General features: G+C 40.3%; 1 protein-coding gene across 1 annotated transcript; it reads right to left on the reverse strand.

Annotated features, from left to right (window-relative positions):
- Window positions 1-202: 202 nt before the first annotated feature.
- On the reverse strand, window positions 203-17291 carry LOC133977358 (ubiquinol-cytochrome-c reductase complex assembly factor 1). Its single transcript, XM_062415493.1, has 9 exons — window positions 17113-17291; window positions 14600-14707; window positions 13661-13768; window positions 11894-11966; window positions 11516-11573; window positions 11092-11200; window positions 3340-3417; window positions 2901-3014; window positions 203-1180 (listed from the first exon to the last, which is right to left on the reverse strand). Exons 1-9 carry the CDS (start codon window positions 17179-17181, stop codon window positions 1046-1048), a joined length of 852 nt encoding a protein of 283 aa, XP_062271477.1. The 5' UTR covers window positions 17182-17291; the 3' UTR covers window positions 203-1045.
- Window positions 17292-17784: the final 493 nt, after the last annotated feature.

Here is a 17784-nt window from a genome sequence, read left to right on the forward strand (position 1 = left end):
ATAACAATAAAGACTATTTTATTCTATTGTATGTATTAAAGGTCTGAGAGACTGAAACGTTGCAGTTTCTTATTAAAACAAACATAAGTGAGCGAGACAGTGTGCGGGAGTTTTTTCATTTTCTGAAACCTGCCACGACTCAGGTGTGAAGATTTCCTTTATTTTTTCACAAAAGTAGAACCAGAACAAAATGAAGCTCAGAGTTGTTGGTTTTTTACATCCAGAGAACATTTTATTAATTCACTTTTTAAAAACAAAAAACAAATCTCATTGTTTTTAATACAGTGACGTCGTCCAGCTTCCTGTGCGGGTCTGAGAGCGTCGTGGGATTTTAAAACAGACTGTAGATATTCAGCAGCAGAGGAGTCCAACTACAAACCTCTGAAAGCTCACATTCGTTTCCTGAAACACCTTTATTACATTTTCACGTCACCTCTTCAGACTGAAACTTTATTTAAACGCACAGTGAAGGAGCGGTGACAGAAGTCTGAGCTGAACCCCTCTGCAGGAGAAGAGTGTAGACATGGAGTTATACAATATAAATACAGAGCGGCGTTCACTGAAAAAGAAAACAAGAAAAATATAAATACAGAGCGTCTTGTTCTTTCTCTTCTTCTGTGTTTTTTTACGCTCGGCGGTTTGCGGAGAGGAAGCGGTGGAGGCTCTCAAACCCGACAGGATGACGATAAATGGCGTCTCCAGTCTTTAAACTGGTTTGTTGGGTTTTATGTGTGAAAATCAGGCTGCAAAAATAATCCTGAACCTCTATCCTGACTAAACTGTCTCCTCAGAAACAGACGGTGGACAAATCATCTGGGAGAGGAGGAGGGAGAACAAGAGGAGAAAAGAGATATAAAGACAGCATTTAAAATCCCACTTTATACGTAGGGAGGAGGAGAGAAATGTGCTCCATCTGAGTACATGATTATAAGAAGGAGAAAAAAGGAGGGAGGAGGAGGAGGAGGGGACTGAGAAGGAGAAAAAAAAAGGAAATAAAGAGGTGATAGAGAAGGACAGAAAGAAGAGGACGTTGGTTGTCTTCGTCTCACAGTCCGGTGTCGTTGTATGTGGGTGTGGCCACCTTCAGGATGCTCTGTGCGTTCTCCTCCACCAGAGGGCGCCACTTCACCTCGCCTGTCAGCATCAGGTCCTCTCCGTCCAGAGCGTCGATGTACTGCATCTGTAGAGACAAGAGGGACAGTCAGACCCCCGAAATACACACACACACACACACACCTCAATACAGGAGTTATTTAATTTACACACAATGAACAATCATATAATAATCAGTTACAATCAACTAGACTAAATCCACAGTCCTCCTTCTGTGTAAACATGTTTAAAAGTTGATCTGAAGCTAATATGAAGCTTCAGTCGTCTGAATGAGTCAAATCTTCATCTTCTATGTTTCAACGTTACAGTGTTTTTAGTAGCAAAGTCTTTTTGTTACTATACTTCCACCACAGCTCAGCAGGGAAACACTAAGAGGGAATCTGATGCTAAAAAGACTGTAAATGTGTCAGATATCACTTGATATGACTAACTCACACTGATGAAGCTCAATAGAAGCTGATCATCTACTTTAACATTCCTGTTGTCCTCGAGTCAAGGAAGGAAGGAAAGATGGAAGAAAGGAAGGAAGGAAGGAAGGAAGGAAGGAAGGAAAGATGGAAGGAAGGAGGAAGGGAAGAAGGGAGCAAAGGAAAGAAGGAAGGAAGGAAAGGAAAGAAGGAAGGAAGAAAAGGAGGAAGGGAGGAATGGAAAGAAGGAAGGGAGGAAAGATGGAAGGAAGGAAGAAGGAAGGAAAGGAGGGAGGGAGGAAGGAATGGAGGGAGGAAGGTAAGAAGGAAAGGAAGGAAGGGAGGAAGGACAAACGGAAGGAAGGGAGGAAAGAAGGAACAGTCAAAACAGACGGGGTCAATTTGACCCGGGAGGATGACACAGGTAAACATAAAGGTAAAATGACTGTGTGGACACACTGTGGATTTATTCCTCCACCATTTCCATTGAAAGCACATTTAAGGAGATCTTTTAATAGTCAGTATGAACAGGAGGAATGATTACAGAGAGGAAACCACCTGACTGCTGCTTTAAGACACTCTGGAAAAAACTGTGAAGCTTTCCTTTAAAAGGATAAGGTTGATTTTCTATATTTGTTTTTCATTGTAAATTTCTTCCGAATAACTTGAGCACAAAGTACACATGTTGTGAAACTGTCCCCCGGCAGCAGATGGAGGCCTGCAGGTGTTTCAGAGTGTTTTTAGTCTCACGGAGGGAAAGAAAATACACAGCGAGCAGAGAGAGGAGGAGGTGAGGAGGTCAGCAGGTGGGTGAACTGGAAACGGGTAAAACAGCTTTAACATTACACTTTTAATATTTCCTTTATTTTACGTTTATAGCATTATGTGTTACTCAGGCATGTGAGCTGATGGATGTGAAGAATATGTTAAATAAACTATCTTTCAAATAAATGTAGTAAACTAAAAAGTTCATAGAGGAGTAGAACTACAAGGTAGCAGAAGGTGGAAATACTGAAATAAAGTAAAAGCACCTTAAAATTTGGTAAATGCACTTCGGGACTTTACATCTACACAACATGTTGATGTGAGTCGATCTTTCTTCTTCAAAAAGATCTATATTGTTTTGTTTTTCTGCCCTTGTCTAAATTATAAACTTAAGTTGTGATTTGAGGTTTGTTTTTATCTACAGTTTAAATCTTTTATCTTCTTCTCTTGTTCAGATTTCACTATTTGACAGTGAAAATAAACCAGCCCTGATCTGCAGCAGAGAGAACGACGACAAAGAAGCAGAAGAAGAACGTTTCTGAAGACAAGTTCTTATAAAAGAGGAAACATATATCACATGTATCGATATGCGAGTCCAGACGAAAACAAACGCACCTGCTTGCGAACGTACTCCACCATGTCCTCCAGCTGTTTGGGGTCATCACACTGATAGTTGAACAGGTTTCTCCAAAGAGCTGCTGCCAGCACAGTGTCATCAGCCAGGATCCCCTACACACACACACACACACACACACACACACACACACACACACACACACACACACACACACACACACACACACACACACACACACACACACACACACACACACACACACACACACACACACACACACACACACACACACACACACACATTATTAACAGTTTGTGGTGTCTGACTGCAGTGTGAAGATAACATCTGGAAGCTCTTAAAACAACCAACAAACTCACATTTACTGACAGATGTTTGAACTGTTTAAAAGTGAGATTCCTTAATATTTATTATTATTTCTGTTATTAGTTCAGTAAAGCGAGTCAAACTGTTTCTCACCTCATCGTATCCAAATATAGCAGCATAGAAAGTCTCCGTCATGGCTTTCATTCCTTCCTTTCTATGCGTGGCATCGATCTGCAACACAGAAAAAACACACATCAGTCCAGGTGTTGTTGTCATAGTTACAATCTGATGACACACTCAACGTCAATCAGCAGCCCAAATGATCATTTAGTGTGTTTATCTTGCTGTAATGATCCCTCCTGTTCATACCAGGCGGGGAGTTCTGGTCCTCTGAAATGAGGCCAACGAGGAAGTAACTTAAAACTGCATTCTATCAAAAGGCCACCAGGGGGCGACCGTTTTGGTGTCAAAAGGACTTCCGTCTCTATACAAGTCAATGGAGAATTCACCAACTTCTCACTTGATTTCTAACCTCAGTAAACGTTTTCAAAATGTGTTTATGGTCTCAATCGCTAGTTTAAAGCCTTCTTCAATGCAGTATGATGTTCATTTGGGACATTTTGGCCTCCCTGATTTTATATGTGACGATAAAGCAGGGTATGCATTAGGGCGTGGCTACGTCGTGATTGACAGGTTGATTGGTTCACAGGTTCAGGAGGGCGCCTCATGCTCCTCCTGATGCCCATATAAGTAGAATCCCTGTTTTTATTTTACCCAGCATGCACCGGAAATGTTCAAGATGGCGCTGCTCAGATCCGATACTATTGGCCTCCGAGCAGCAGTCCACAAACCAATGGGTGACGTCACGGATGTTACGTCCATTTCTAATATACAGTCTATCGTTCATACTGACCATTAGAAGATCCCTTCATAATGTTTACAATGGAAGTGATGGAGGACTAAACCCACAGTCCTCCTTCTGTGGAAACATGGATTTAAAAGTTGATCTGAAGCTAATATGAAGCTTCAGTCGTCTGAATGAGTCAAATCTTCATCTTCTATGTTTCAACGTTCCAGTGTTTTTAGTATAAAGTCTTTTTGTTACTATACTTCCACCACAGCTCAACAGGAAACACTAAGAGGGAATCTGATGCTAAAAACACTGTAAATGTGTCAGATATCATTTGATATGACTAACTCACACTGATGAAGCTCAATAGAAGCTGATCATCTACTTTATAATGACTGTGTGGAAACACTGTGGATTTTGTCCTCCATCACTTTACATTGAAGCACATTTGAAGGTTTTAATAGTCAGTATGAACAGGAGGAATGATTACAGAGAGGAAAACATCTTTACTGTTCATAGTGACACCTGAGACGAGCATTGGAAGTGACTTTAATAAATATGGTGTAACCATCAGGATGAAGCTCGCAGTGAGACGAGTGACAGCAGCGTCGTTGTTAAGTCTCAACACGGAGAACCTGAGCCATGTTTTCACTGCTCTTTACTACAATTAGCATGAAACCTGAGAGCGGCTCCAATCACCGGCCTGTAAAAATACTGCTGATGTAGAGCTTCATCAAGGGTATTACACACACACACACACACACACACACACACACACACAGAGACACACACACAGAGACACACACAGAGACACACACACAGAGACACACACACAGAGACACACACACAGAGACACACACACACACACAGACAGAGGAACACACACACACACACACAGACAGAGGAACACACACACACACACAGAGAGACAGAGACACACAGACACACACACAGACACACACACACACACAGTAAAAGTAGTAAAAACATGATCTTCATGGTTCAGCTTTCAGAATAAGATGAGAAGCGTGAGGCAGGATGTGTGTTTTCAGTCAGTTTGCTCAGTAAAGACATTCTTCTGTCTTTATGCCCTCAAGGAGTTAAGAGGTTATTATTACATTTTGTTTTTTGGCTTTTCTCTTTTACTTATTTATTTAATTGTATTTAATTTACCTAAAGGGATGAATAAAGTTTCTATCTATCTCTATTCATCCATCCATCTTATTTCTATCCATCTATCCATCTAGTGTCAGAATTAGTCTCAGATTAAAGTTTTTACATTTAATCTAATAAAGAAATGTTTTGATTTGTTAGTTTTTAGACTATAAATTTGAGTTTTGGGTGAAACTGATGATTTTTTAAAATCCTCAGTCACGTGTGTACGAGTGTGTGTCGACACATTAAGGACGTACGTCAGCGAGTATGTACACACGCTGACAAAAGTTCATATATGCAGCTGTGAAAACACCTGCAGCACCCCCCCAACACCCCCCCCCCCCCCCCTTAGCACACACACTTTTTTCCCCCTCGTGCTCCGCCCATCACACACACACACACACACACACACACACACACACACACACACACACACACACACACACACACACACACACACACAGTGTAATTTCTCATCTCTGACCTCTTTCTGTCACATGACGCAAAACAACGGGTATAAAAACTTAAAGCAGCTCACACCATGAAGCTGAACCTCGGCTCCGGTTCAGAACCTCGCTCACCGTTAACATCACGGATCATTTACATGTGATCTTTTTTTTTTTTTTAGTGTTGAGCTGAACACAAATCTGTTTTTTATGGGTAGATGTTAGTTACACTAGGAAGAAACTTCAGTGTGTGTGTATCCAAAGAAGCGTTGTGTCATATCATCCTTTAGCAAGAAGTAGTATACTTGAAGTTCATTTTATTAAGTATGCTTGAGTGTAAGTATAAGTATAACAAGTATATTACGGAACATGTACTTGTAGTGTATTAGAAAGTTTACTAATTTAATATCTCTTCGGACTAAATTGGAACATTTTTAAGTTTATAAAAGTAAACAACAAGTCCACTCATCTATATACTACTAGTGTACTAGGTTTATACTTCTAGTCCACATGTTAGTTTATTGAAGTATACTTAACCCTCCTGTTGTCCTCGAGTCAAGGAAGGAAGGGAGGGAGGGAGGGAGGAAGGGAGGGAGGGAGGGAGGAAGGGAAGGAGGGAGGGAGGAAGGAAAGGAGGAAGGGATGAAGAAGGAAGGAAAGGAGGGAGGGAGGAAGGAAGGAAGGAAGGGAGGGAGGGAAGAAGGGAAGGAAGGGAGGGAGGGAGGAAGGAAGGAAGGAAGGGAGGGAGGGAGGGAGGAAGGAAAGGAGGAAGGAAGGGAGGAAGAAGGAAGGAAAGGAGGGAGGGAGGGAGGAAGGAAGGAAGGGAGGGAGGGAAGAAGGAAAGGAGGGAGGAAGGAAGGAAAGGAGGAAGAAGGAGGAAGGAAGGAAAGGAGGAAGGAAGGGAGGAAGAAGGAAGGAAAGGAGGGAGGGAGGAAGGAAGGAAGGAAGGAAGGAAGGGAGGAAGGAAGAAGGAAGGAAAGGAGGAAAGAAGGAAGCAAGGAAGGTAAGAGGGAGGGAGGAAAGAAGGAAGGAAAGGAGGAAGGAAGGAAGGACGGAGGAAAGAAGGAAGCAAGGAAGGTAAGAGGGAGGGAGGAAAGAAGGAAGGAGGGAGGAAGGAAGGAAGGGAGGGAGGAAGGAAGGAAAGGAGGAAGAAGGAGGAAGAAGGAGGAAGGAAGGAAAGGAGGAAGGAAGGGAGGAAGAAGGAAGGAAAGGAGAAAGGAAGGGAGGAAGAAGGAAGGAAAGGAGGGAGGGAGGAAGGAAGGGAGGAAGGAAGAAGGAAGGAAAGGAGGAAGGAAGGCAGGACGGAGGAAATAAGGAAGCAAGGAAGGTAAGAGGGAGGGAGGAAAGAAGGAAGGAAAGGAGGAAGGAAGGAAGGACGGAGGAAAGAAGGAAGCAAGGAAGGTAAGAGGGAGGGAGGAAAGAAGGAAGGAAGGAAGGAAGTAAGGGAGGGAGGAAGGAAGGAAAGAAGGAAAGGAGGGAGGAAGGAAGGAAAGGAGGAAGGAAGGGAGGAAGAAGGAAGTAAAGGAGAACGGAAGGGAGGAAGAAGGAAGGAAAGGAGGGAGGGAGGAAGGAAGGGAGGGAGGAAGGAAGAAGGAAGGAAAGGAGGAAGGAAGGAAGGACGGAGGAAAGAAGGAAGCAAGGAAGGAAAGGAGGAAGAAGGAAGGAAAGGAGGGAGGGAGGAAGGAAGGAAGGGAGGAAGGAAGAAAGGAAGAAGGAAGGAAAGGAGGAAGGACGGAGGAAAGAAGGAAGCAAGGAAGGTAGGAGGGAGGGAGGAAAGAAGGAAGGATGGAGGAAAGGAGGAGGAAGGAAAGAAATAGAGTAGGAGGGAGGACAGACGGAAGGAAGGAACAGTCAAATAGACGGGGTCAATTTGACCCGGCAGGACGACATGAAGGTTAAAGTATAGCACAAGTACACTCTTGTATATCCATCCATCCATCTACCTACCTACCTATCTATCCTTCTATCTATCTATCTATCTATCTATCTATCTATCTATCTATCTATCTATCTATCTATCTATCTATCTATCTATCTATCTATCTATCTATCTATCTATCTATCTATCTATCTATCCATCCATCCATCCATCCATCTATCCATCTATCCATCCGTCTATAAGACCCAGCATGTTAAAAAACGAACCCTCCAGTAGCTCTCTGCCCTCTGACCTGTGGGAGTTAATTCTGGTATAATTTGAGCGTATGAGAAACTCTTTCTGGGAGCCAAAGATTTAAGTCTGTGATGTCAATGAGCGACACTTCCTGGAGCTGCTCCACTGAGAAAGAATAGAGCAACGACTCTGTGGCGGCCGGCGCCCCGAAGCCCCGAGCCGACTCTCCGGGGACTCCGGCTGCTCTTTCTGGTTCAGAACTGTTGGCACAATTATGCAGATGTAAAACTTTTAAATAAACACGACCTGCATCCTCTGTAGCACGCAACGCCACGGATAAAAACTTAATGCACTGTTGAATATGAATGAGTGAATATTGATTTAGCTGAGTGACATTTAGTCGTTAACAGTGTGGAAGTTTTTATATTTATTGTCACAGTGCAACACGAGAGAAAACTGAGAATAAAAAACCAAGCTGGACTCTTTTACTGCTGCAGTCACACTCTGTACTTACTAATGTAAGTCACACATTTCAACATATCCTTCTACTTCTGTGAAGCCCAGTTCAGACCAGGCGGGGAGTTCCGGTCCTCTGAAATGAGGCCAACGCGGAAGTAACTTAAAACTGCATTCTATAAAAAGGCCACCAGGGGGGCGACCGTTTTGGTGTCAAAAGGACTTCCGTCTCTATACAAGTCAATGGAGAATTCACCAACTTCTCACTTGATTTCTAACCTCAGTAAACGTTTTCAAAATGTGTTTATGGTCTCAATCGCTAGTTTAAAGCCTTCTTCAATGCAGTATGATGTTCATTTGGGACATTTTGGCCTCCCTGATTTTATATGTGACGATAAAGCAGGGTATGCATTAGGGCGTGGCTACGTCGTGATTGACAGGTTGATTGGTTCACAGGTTCAGGAGGGCCCCTCATGCTCCTCCTGATGCCCATATAAGTAGAATCCGTGTTTTTATTTTTCCCAGCATGCACCTGAAATGTTCAAGATGGCGCTGCTCAGATCCGATACTATTGGCCTCCGAGCAGCAGTCCACAAACCAATGGGTGACGTCACGGTTGTTATGTCCATTTTACATACAGTCTATGGTATAACTAAATATACAGTTTCTGTTTATGTCACCTCTTCTGTTCTCTTCTTCTTTTATCAGTGCTTGGTTAAGTTGTTTACCTGCCTGAGGACTACAGATATAAACTTTGACACACTTACACTGTGGTGGGAACTAAGTGTTGCTGCCAAATTAATCTTAAATAAATAAATAAAAGACGAGTCTTTCAGGTAAAACATGAGACTCATGCAGGTGTGCTGACTGGACTGTGACTGGGAGGAGACGGAGAATAACTTCTCTCATAGTCATAGGTCAGTCGGCTTTATAGAAGAAAGAAACATTAATAATAATAATGCTGTTGTGTTCATAAGAACAAAAACATTTAAATCCCAGAAAGGTTTGTTTCATGTTTTCACTCCATGTGAAACCTTTAAGGACGTTTCAATGATCAGCTGAGGTTAGATTTCTTTGGGGATGAAATGCTTCTAAAAGTGAAAAACACTGCAGCTAAGGCCTCAGACTATCCTGTACTATGATGTGCAATATTATTACTTATTTTTCATTATGTGCAATACAAGCAGCATCGGGGTGTATAAACAGGTGCTGAGAGCTGTTTATATGTTATTGTATATTGAGCTCCTGTCTGTGTGATCTTAACTCAAATGTAAATGAGCTGAGTTCATTGTATACCTGTTCAATGACAAACTTTTCTATTGTATTCTTTGTATTAAAAGATGAAACATGAACAGATCAGACAAACAGACTCTGAGGCTGATTGTGTTTCTGCAGCTCTGTAAATAGTTACATGATACTGGTTTATGGGTCAATGACGTGATGTAACCCAGTGTCAATATTGACAAAATGCTTGAAATTTTAAACGTAGAAATACTCCCAAAATGTTTCTTTTCATTTACATGTTTTAAATGAAGTCTTTATTTGTATAAGTCCACTTAAATACACTGTAGGTGATAAAATATGTAATATTTATCATTCTTTTGTGGTTACACCATTTGACATTTTCAGGAGCATTCGGTCTTACTTTTGGTAAAAAATGGTGCAAATGTCATTTCAAATGATATAAAACCAACAAAAGTACTAAATGTACATTTTAACAAACCTGATGCTGCTTTTAAAACTAGTTTAACTGATTTATTAATTGATCATCTTGCCGACCCTTATTTATCACTGACCTTTATACACATCAGGTAAAGGCTCTATATTTAAGATACTGATGCAAAATGAACATTGTTTGTCCACCAGCCAAATGTCCATTCATTAGATAAACACTGTTTGTTGGTCTATCAGCTTCTCACATATATTACCTGTATATTCGGCTGCTGCCTGCTGCTGATTTCAGGCCTTGTATAAGAGCCACTGTGTGACATCACAGGCTCTGCTTCAGGGTGCAGCCTCATGTAATGTATGTACAACATGCTGTTACATGATCTTCTGGCTTTATTAATCCTGCTCCACACACTAATAACAGCAGCCATGTTTTCAGCCTGCAGAGAGGGAACGAGGGTCTGTGTGCTGAGCTTCATATAGCACAACATGCCTGGTATTACTACATATAACAACCTGGTGACTGATATCTGGTTCCTCTGTACTGTAAACCTCCGATGTCATCAAAGATCTGTTTAAACACGACACTGGGTGATATGTTCCTTCATTATGTAAGTTTGTGATGTGGTTTTAATAGCCTTGATCCCAGGCGGGGAGTTCCGGTCCTCTGAAATGAGGCCAACGCGGAAGTAACTTAAAGCTGCATTCTATCAAAAGGCCACCAGGGGGCGACCGTTTTGGTGTCAAAAGGACTTCCGTCTCTATACAAGTCAATGGAGAATTCACCAACTTCTCACTTGATTTCTAACCTCAGTAAACGTTTTCAAAATGTGTTTATGGTCTCAATCGCTAGTTTAAAGCCTTCTTCAATGCAGTATGATGTTCATTTGGGACATTTTGGCCTCCCTGATTTTATATGTGACGATAAAGCAGGGTATGAATTAGGGCGTGGCTACGTGGTGATTGACAGGTTGATTGGTTCACAGGTTCAGGAGGGCGCCTCATGCTCCTCCTGATGCCCATATAAGTAGAATCCGTGTTTTTATTTATCCCAGCATGCACCGGAAATGTTCAAGATGGCGCTGCTCAGATCCGATACTATTGGCCTCCGAGCAGCAGTCCACAAACCAATGGGTGACGTCACGGATGTTACGTCCATTTTATATACAGTCTATGGTAACTTCACACACACACACACACACACAGAGAGAACTTACCCCCATGATTTTGCTCCTCTGCTCTACATCCTCCCACATGGAGTGGACGATGTAACGGCACATGTACTTTCCTTCTCTGCCCTCCTGACGCATCCGCACCAAACACATCCTAATTATTTAAAAATCAAAGTGAAGAGAATTGGAGTGAGACAGAAAATGAGACGGCAAATTAAAGGCAAGAAAAAAACACTATTTGTGTGTGAGTGTGTTCTGTCATAGGATAGTTTTGGGGACACATTTCAGATTTAAAACCATTTAATTTGGGACAACATGTGCAATCAGAGACAAAAGCTGCATCCTCATTAAGGAAGAGGCTGATTTCTGGGTCAGTGGTTAAGATTAGAGTTCAGTAAGTCTCCAGAAAATGAATATAAGTGTATGTAATGTTTCTGTGTGTGTGTGTGTGTGTGTGTGTTAAACTCACCATACGTGCAGCTGTGCTACCAGGAACCAGGAGTTGAGTGTGTCGGGTAGAGTGCACTCTGTAAGGAAAGCACAGCGTTAAACACCTGTTCACACCCAGCTGACGTTTAGAGGACCGACTCCTATAAAAACACTTTGATATGAAGCAGATTTAACCTCTGTGTGAACTGCTGAGCTTCTACTGACCAAAGAAAGACTGTTTAACATCAAGAAATATATCTGAGAAAAAACGTTTTAGGCTGATTTGAGACACTTTGGAACCAGATGACAAAACTAAAAAACACTAAGGAACCTGACAGATACAGTAGAGTCATCATCGTTAGTTGAAGATGATAAAATGCTTATTATTATTTTATTCTGCTGGTTTTGCTTCACTTACTTTCAAAGAACTCGTCGTAATTGATTCTCTCTACGCAGCACGTGTACATCCGCAAAGCAGCTATCTTGATTTTCTGTGAAGACAAAAAAAAAAAAGAAGAAGAAGAAAACATTAAGACGTTTTATTTACACGCTGAACATTAACTGGACATACTGGAATATAGGGCTGGGCGATTATGGCAAAAATTAAAATCACGATAAATTGAATTTTTAACCTCGATTACGATTAATGAACGGTTATCTCCACCCTTCCTGAACAATTATGTATTTTCACAGTTTTTTTAGTTTTGTATTTTCCACTGCTGCCCTCACACATGAGGATCTTTAGGGAGGTAAAATAATGATGTTTTAAGGCGTGACTCTGTGGTTAATGTCTAGTTTACTTGATCAGAACTATGTAAAGATCATGGTTTGGGTTAAAATGATCATTAAAGATATGTAACCTTTGCTGTCATGGCAACAGTGAACACCACGATTAATTGACATGAGTAAGATTAAGTCGATTAGAGTTTCTAAATGTCGGTTTCCATTATTTTTCAATTAATTGCCCAGCCCTACTGGATATATATATATATATATAAAATGATAAAATATTTCACTTTACTGAGAACACTAAAAGCGAAAAAAAGGTAAGTTCTCCTGAATCGTCCTGACTGAAAAGATAGATCTGTATGTAAATAACAAACACAAAACATCATAATAATTGGCTATATATATATATAATGCACATATAATAATACAGTGAAAATATACACACATTTCCTTATATATGCATGGATATATATCACCCAAAAGTACCAAGGATCTGATACATGCAGTACAATAATATGTATGCCTTATTAATCATCTTATTTTGAATTAATAATATAAGACCCTTTTAAAGACAAACTGTAACATCAGCAGCTGATCATGTTTCCTGTCAAAACTGCAGAAAAGGTATATAAGATTAATAATTTTAGGTATTTTTAAAGAGAGAAATGACAAATATTAGCGTGCTTTTCTTTGTCATACAACAGATTATCTTTGGATATAATTTGATTAGAAATTATAAACAGGCATTTTACACAATTTTCTGATATTTTATAGACAAATAAAATAAATTCTACTTTACAAACTCCTCTATAAACGTCAACATGAACATGAACGCTGCTTCTGAACGCTGCTGTTTGTGCGGAGTCGCCCTTTAAACCAGCAGGAATCACCTTCAATCATCAGACTCTCTGATTTGTGTCGTTATAATCTGAAGAGCTGCAGAGATTCATAAACTCATCATAAAGCTAGACGGAGAGAAGCTGAGCATCTGCAGGCAGAGCTCCGTCTCCAGCGCTCCGAGCTCCGACAGAAATGATTCGACGAGGATTTAATGGAGATTTTATTGAAGTCGAAGTGATTTCACGGAGCGGAGTCGAGCAGCTTTTACTTCCTGTTTCTGTTAGTGTCAGTTTGTTGTTGAAGCTTTTGATACCAGAACAGAACTGGAGAGATTGTTGGAGATTATAAAGTTTCTTTTTTGGCATTTGAAGAATATATTTTCAAACATTTAACCAATTTTTACAGAATCACACACACACACACACACACACACACACACACACACACACACACACACACACACACACACACACACACACAGAGCTACAACACTACAATGAATGCAGTAACAGCAGCTTGTTTACTTCTGTATATATATACACAAATATTAAACTAATCCAATCTGAAAGGTCAAAAGGATAAAAAGTCGTCACACCTCCTTCTGTCCATCACTCACCCATTTGTTGTATTTGAGCGGTCCGGTGAAGCCCATGGCCTCGATGAGCTTCGTGAAGGCTCCGACTTCTTCCTCCGTGTGCTGCTGCGTCTCCTTCACGTTGCGGAGCTGACGGACGACAGACAGGAAAACAGTGAGGAGGAGGAAGAGGAAGAGGAGGAGGAGGAAGAGGAGGAGGAGGAGGAGGAGGAGGAGGAGGAGGGGAGTGAGAGGAAACAACGGACAATAAATGACACAAAGGAGACAGAAGGATGATATGAACGGTGTAAACTGGAGGTGATGCAACATAAGAACCTTTAACAGGTTTAATATCTCCTGATATAAACTCTGTAAGCTTCATTAAATCACAGCTGGACAACAAAACCTTCACTGGGAGCTGCTGAGTTCATGAATATACTGAACTATGAGCTGCATGTTGTCTTCATGATGGTTACCTCCAACTCACACTGATGCTACTTTATACTTTATACACCACATCTCAGAGGGAAATATTATACTTTACTGCAGTACAGTTTGAGGTACTTGTACTTTACTGTAGTACAGTTAGAGGTACTTGTACTTTACTGCAGTACAGTTAGAGGTACTTGTACTTTACTGTAGTACAGTTTGAGGTACTTCTACTTTACTATAGTACAGTTAGAGGTACTTGTACTTTACTGCAGTACAGTTTGAGGTACTTGTACTTTACTGTAGTACAGTTTGAGGTACTTGTACTTTACTGTAGTATTTCCATGTGATGCTACTTTCTACCTCTCAGAGGGAAATATTGTACTTTCTACTCCACTACATTTATTTAACAGCTTTAGTTACTTTTCAGATGCAGATTTGACACAATGGATAATATAACAAGCTTTATAAATACAACACATTGTTAAAGATGAAACCAGTGGTTTCCAACCTTTGTGTGTGTGTGTGTGTGTGTGTGTGTGTGTGTGTTACCTGTGTGGAGATGTGCATCGTCCGACATGGTGTTAAACTGGGAGAGGACGCTGTGGCCAGTTGGCAAGCTGCTAAAGCTCTGATGAAACCGGCTTCTTGGTCTGAAACCTGCGAGAGAGAGAGAAGAGAAAGAAGAAGAAACATTAATCACAGGATGAAACTGAAATGATAAAACTAACAAGCTTATAGAAAGCGGTGCTGGATGGTTCTACTGTATCACAGATTAGAAGTTATTTCATACTAAACTATCTAACATATATAATATGTATCAGGGCTAAAACTAACAATACGTCTCATTATCAATCAGGAATAGATGACACTGTTTCCTTCAGCTTCATTCAGACTGATCTGACCTTTGACCCCAAACATAAACAAACTCATACAAACCTGCTTTCTTACAACATCATGCAACCAACCAGAGATGAAGAATGACTCCTCCAGGTAATAATGCTTTAACTTCTCCTTCTTTAACTAGTGTGATGCTGTTTGCTTCTGTCTCAGCCAAGCAGATCCAACATCACACCGATCCTTACCTTCCTTCTTTAGCTCTCCGTGAAGTCCAGACTAGATCTCAGCTCAATATTAATATTCACTGCTTAACTTCTGAGGCCTCTGCAGACTTTATTATAGCAGCCTGAGCCAAGGATTTAAACTCAGAGATATCAGCAGAGCAACGTCTCAGATCAGATCACATGACTACAAAACTACACTGGATCTTCCTCTCGGTGTCTCCTGAATGTGTCTCCTGAGGTTTCACTAGCACCTGTTCTGGTCTTGCCTTTCATTATAAAGCTGCTTTCAAACACCTCTAACAGAGACATTACTGTGGCAACTTGCTGTCTATTATTTTCAAGTCTAATTACATTATTTACATGTCTGGCAGCTTTTTCCTGTTTATGATTTATGAATCAGTATTTATGAATGAGACTAATCTAGAGTCAGAATATGAACAGTATGAGAGGGTTTAATGTTAATTTTGTGGACACACTGTGGATTTTGTCGTCCATCACTTTACATTGAAAGCACATTTGAAGTTTATCAGGTCGAATTTTACCCATTTTGACATTTGAAGCTTGTAAAAACTCCACAAATGTATTTTATTCTGACATTTTATGACTTTTCCTAAAGTGGCCCAAAATGCACAATAATGTAAATATTTTAATTGTTCTACTTTTGTATAGATGCTCCAAATGTTTGTCCATTGAGGCTGTTCTGGGTCAGATTATCTCCGTATGTACTGTCATGTGTTTTAGTGAAATGAATAGTTAATAGTTTTAATAAGATAGTAGTTATGAGGATTTCTTTTTATGATGTAGCAGTGAAGACTGATGGCTCTAATGGTTATACAATAAACCCCACAGTTCCATAAAGTTCTGCTCAGTTTACACTTTACATATAAAATAACATTTAACCACCAAAAAGAGATGAAAACATGACTAATAAGAGACTTAAATTGACTAAAGAAACCTTAAAAACTACCAAAAAGAGACATAAAAATGACTAAAATCAACCTACAGTTAGTTTGAATGACAGCTGCCATCTAGTTGCCATGGTAACGTAGAGATAAAGAGACTAAAGAGACTCAAAATTACCAAAAAGAGACATTTCCATCATTATTGCTATGTTATATTTTCATGTCTGAGGTAAAATAGGACATGATATTGTGTGATAGGAGATGTTTAGTGGTGTAAAAGCTAAAATACAATCTCTCTGCTCTCTGAGACATGAATCAAGGTTTAATCACATTTAGGGTAAAGTGGGACATTTTGTGCAATTCTGACTTGTTTACCGTACATTATATCAACACTTAATATCATTATGAAATCCCTGAGATGTTTGCTTGTTAAATAGGAATTTATAGATTTTGTAATGTGGGACATTAGTTTTTAGACTTATAAATACTTTTATTTATACAAAGCAGCTTTATCTGCCAAACCTTTCTGAAATGTGCATATTTGGTCATTTAATTTAGTGACAATTACAATTTTTAGGTTAAAAAAACAGTCTGTATGTTAACAATGAGATAAATGCACCAGAGCTTAGTTGGTACCATATTACCCCAATCTACACATTTATTGATCAGTCAGATCGACTATTGATGCTTCCTAAACACATCTGTACTTCAACATTTAGGTAGAGACACTTTTTATAAGGAACAAACTGTGAGGAGAGAATATGAACAGTATGTTGAGGGTTAAATCAGAGTTTTAACTTCTATTTTATTTAGTTTAACCTGCACGTTCAAGTTCAAGTTCAGCTGCAGACACCAGCTGATCACAGCTAATAATCTCATTAACACCAGCAGCTCACTCTCACACACACTAATAATCAATGTATCGATATATGACGTCACTTATTGACCCGATTGATCACCTCCAGCCTCTCAGTGTCCCTCTTACCTAATGTTACCTAATGTTACCTCTATGTTACCTGTGTGTTTCCTCTATGTTACCTGTCATCTTAAAGCCCCTGTTAGCATGCTGAGCTAACGTTAGCCTCAGGTGTTTTAGTACCTGTCCTCGTGCGGCTCTGGTCGCGTGGATGGCGCTCCTGACGGCGGACTGCAGCGGCCGCCGGTACATGACTGCCCGGTGTGACCGAGCTGCTGCTGCTGCTGCTGGATCAAACCCTGAAGATGAAGCTCAGGTTTGGTAACAGTCCTCCTGCTCTCCTCCTCCTCTGCAATGTCAACGGAATCTGTCCTCCTCCAAATCCGGTCCGGGCAGGAACAGCGCAGCGAACAAACGGTCCGCTTTAGTCCCGCGAGGATTTCACCGTTTATTTCATTATTGTTGTTTTAAGATTAAACAATTTGGATTTCTAACAACTTTCCCCAAAATTACGATATTTTATTTAATGTTTTAAAATCTCAATCTGCAAAAGGCCTTAAATTATATTATTTACCACCACTACAGCTGCTCAAAGGCCTTAAATTAGGTTTCAAGGTTTATTGACATGTACAGGATTCCAGCAGCGTACAATACAACGAGTAAGTCTAAAAATAAGATATAATAAGTAAAATAAGCTATAATAAATAAATCACAGACAGACTCAGGCTAAAAAATATAAATAAAACAACAACAATATGTATAATAAATAACCAAGTGCAGTAGATTAAAAACAGAATGATAAAACAAAAAATTAGATTCTTCACCACTACAGATACAGGCCTTATTTCAGTCTTT

Source organism: Scomber scombrus, chromosome 3, assembly GCF_963691925.1.
Source record: "Scomber scombrus chromosome 3, fScoSco1.1, whole genome shotgun sequence".
Lineage (NCBI taxonomy): Eukaryota > Metazoa > Chordata > Actinopteri > Scombriformes > Scombridae > Scomber > Scomber scombrus.

Bases quoted from the DNA above. Each gene is read 5' to 3' on its own strand.
- LOC133977358 (XM_062415493.1), bottom strand. From the start codon at position 17,181: ATGTACCGGCGGCCGCTGCAGTCCGCCGTCAGGAGCGCCATCCACGCG. The intron at 14,708-17,112 runs GTACTAAAACAC...TCTCTCTCGCAG, and splicing joins CCAGAGCCGCACGAGGACAG to GTTTCAGACCAAGAAGCCGG. The intron at 11,201-11,515 runs GTGAGTTTAACA...TTAAATAATTAG, and splicing joins GTAGCACAGCTGCACGTATG to GATGTGTTTGGTGCGGATGC.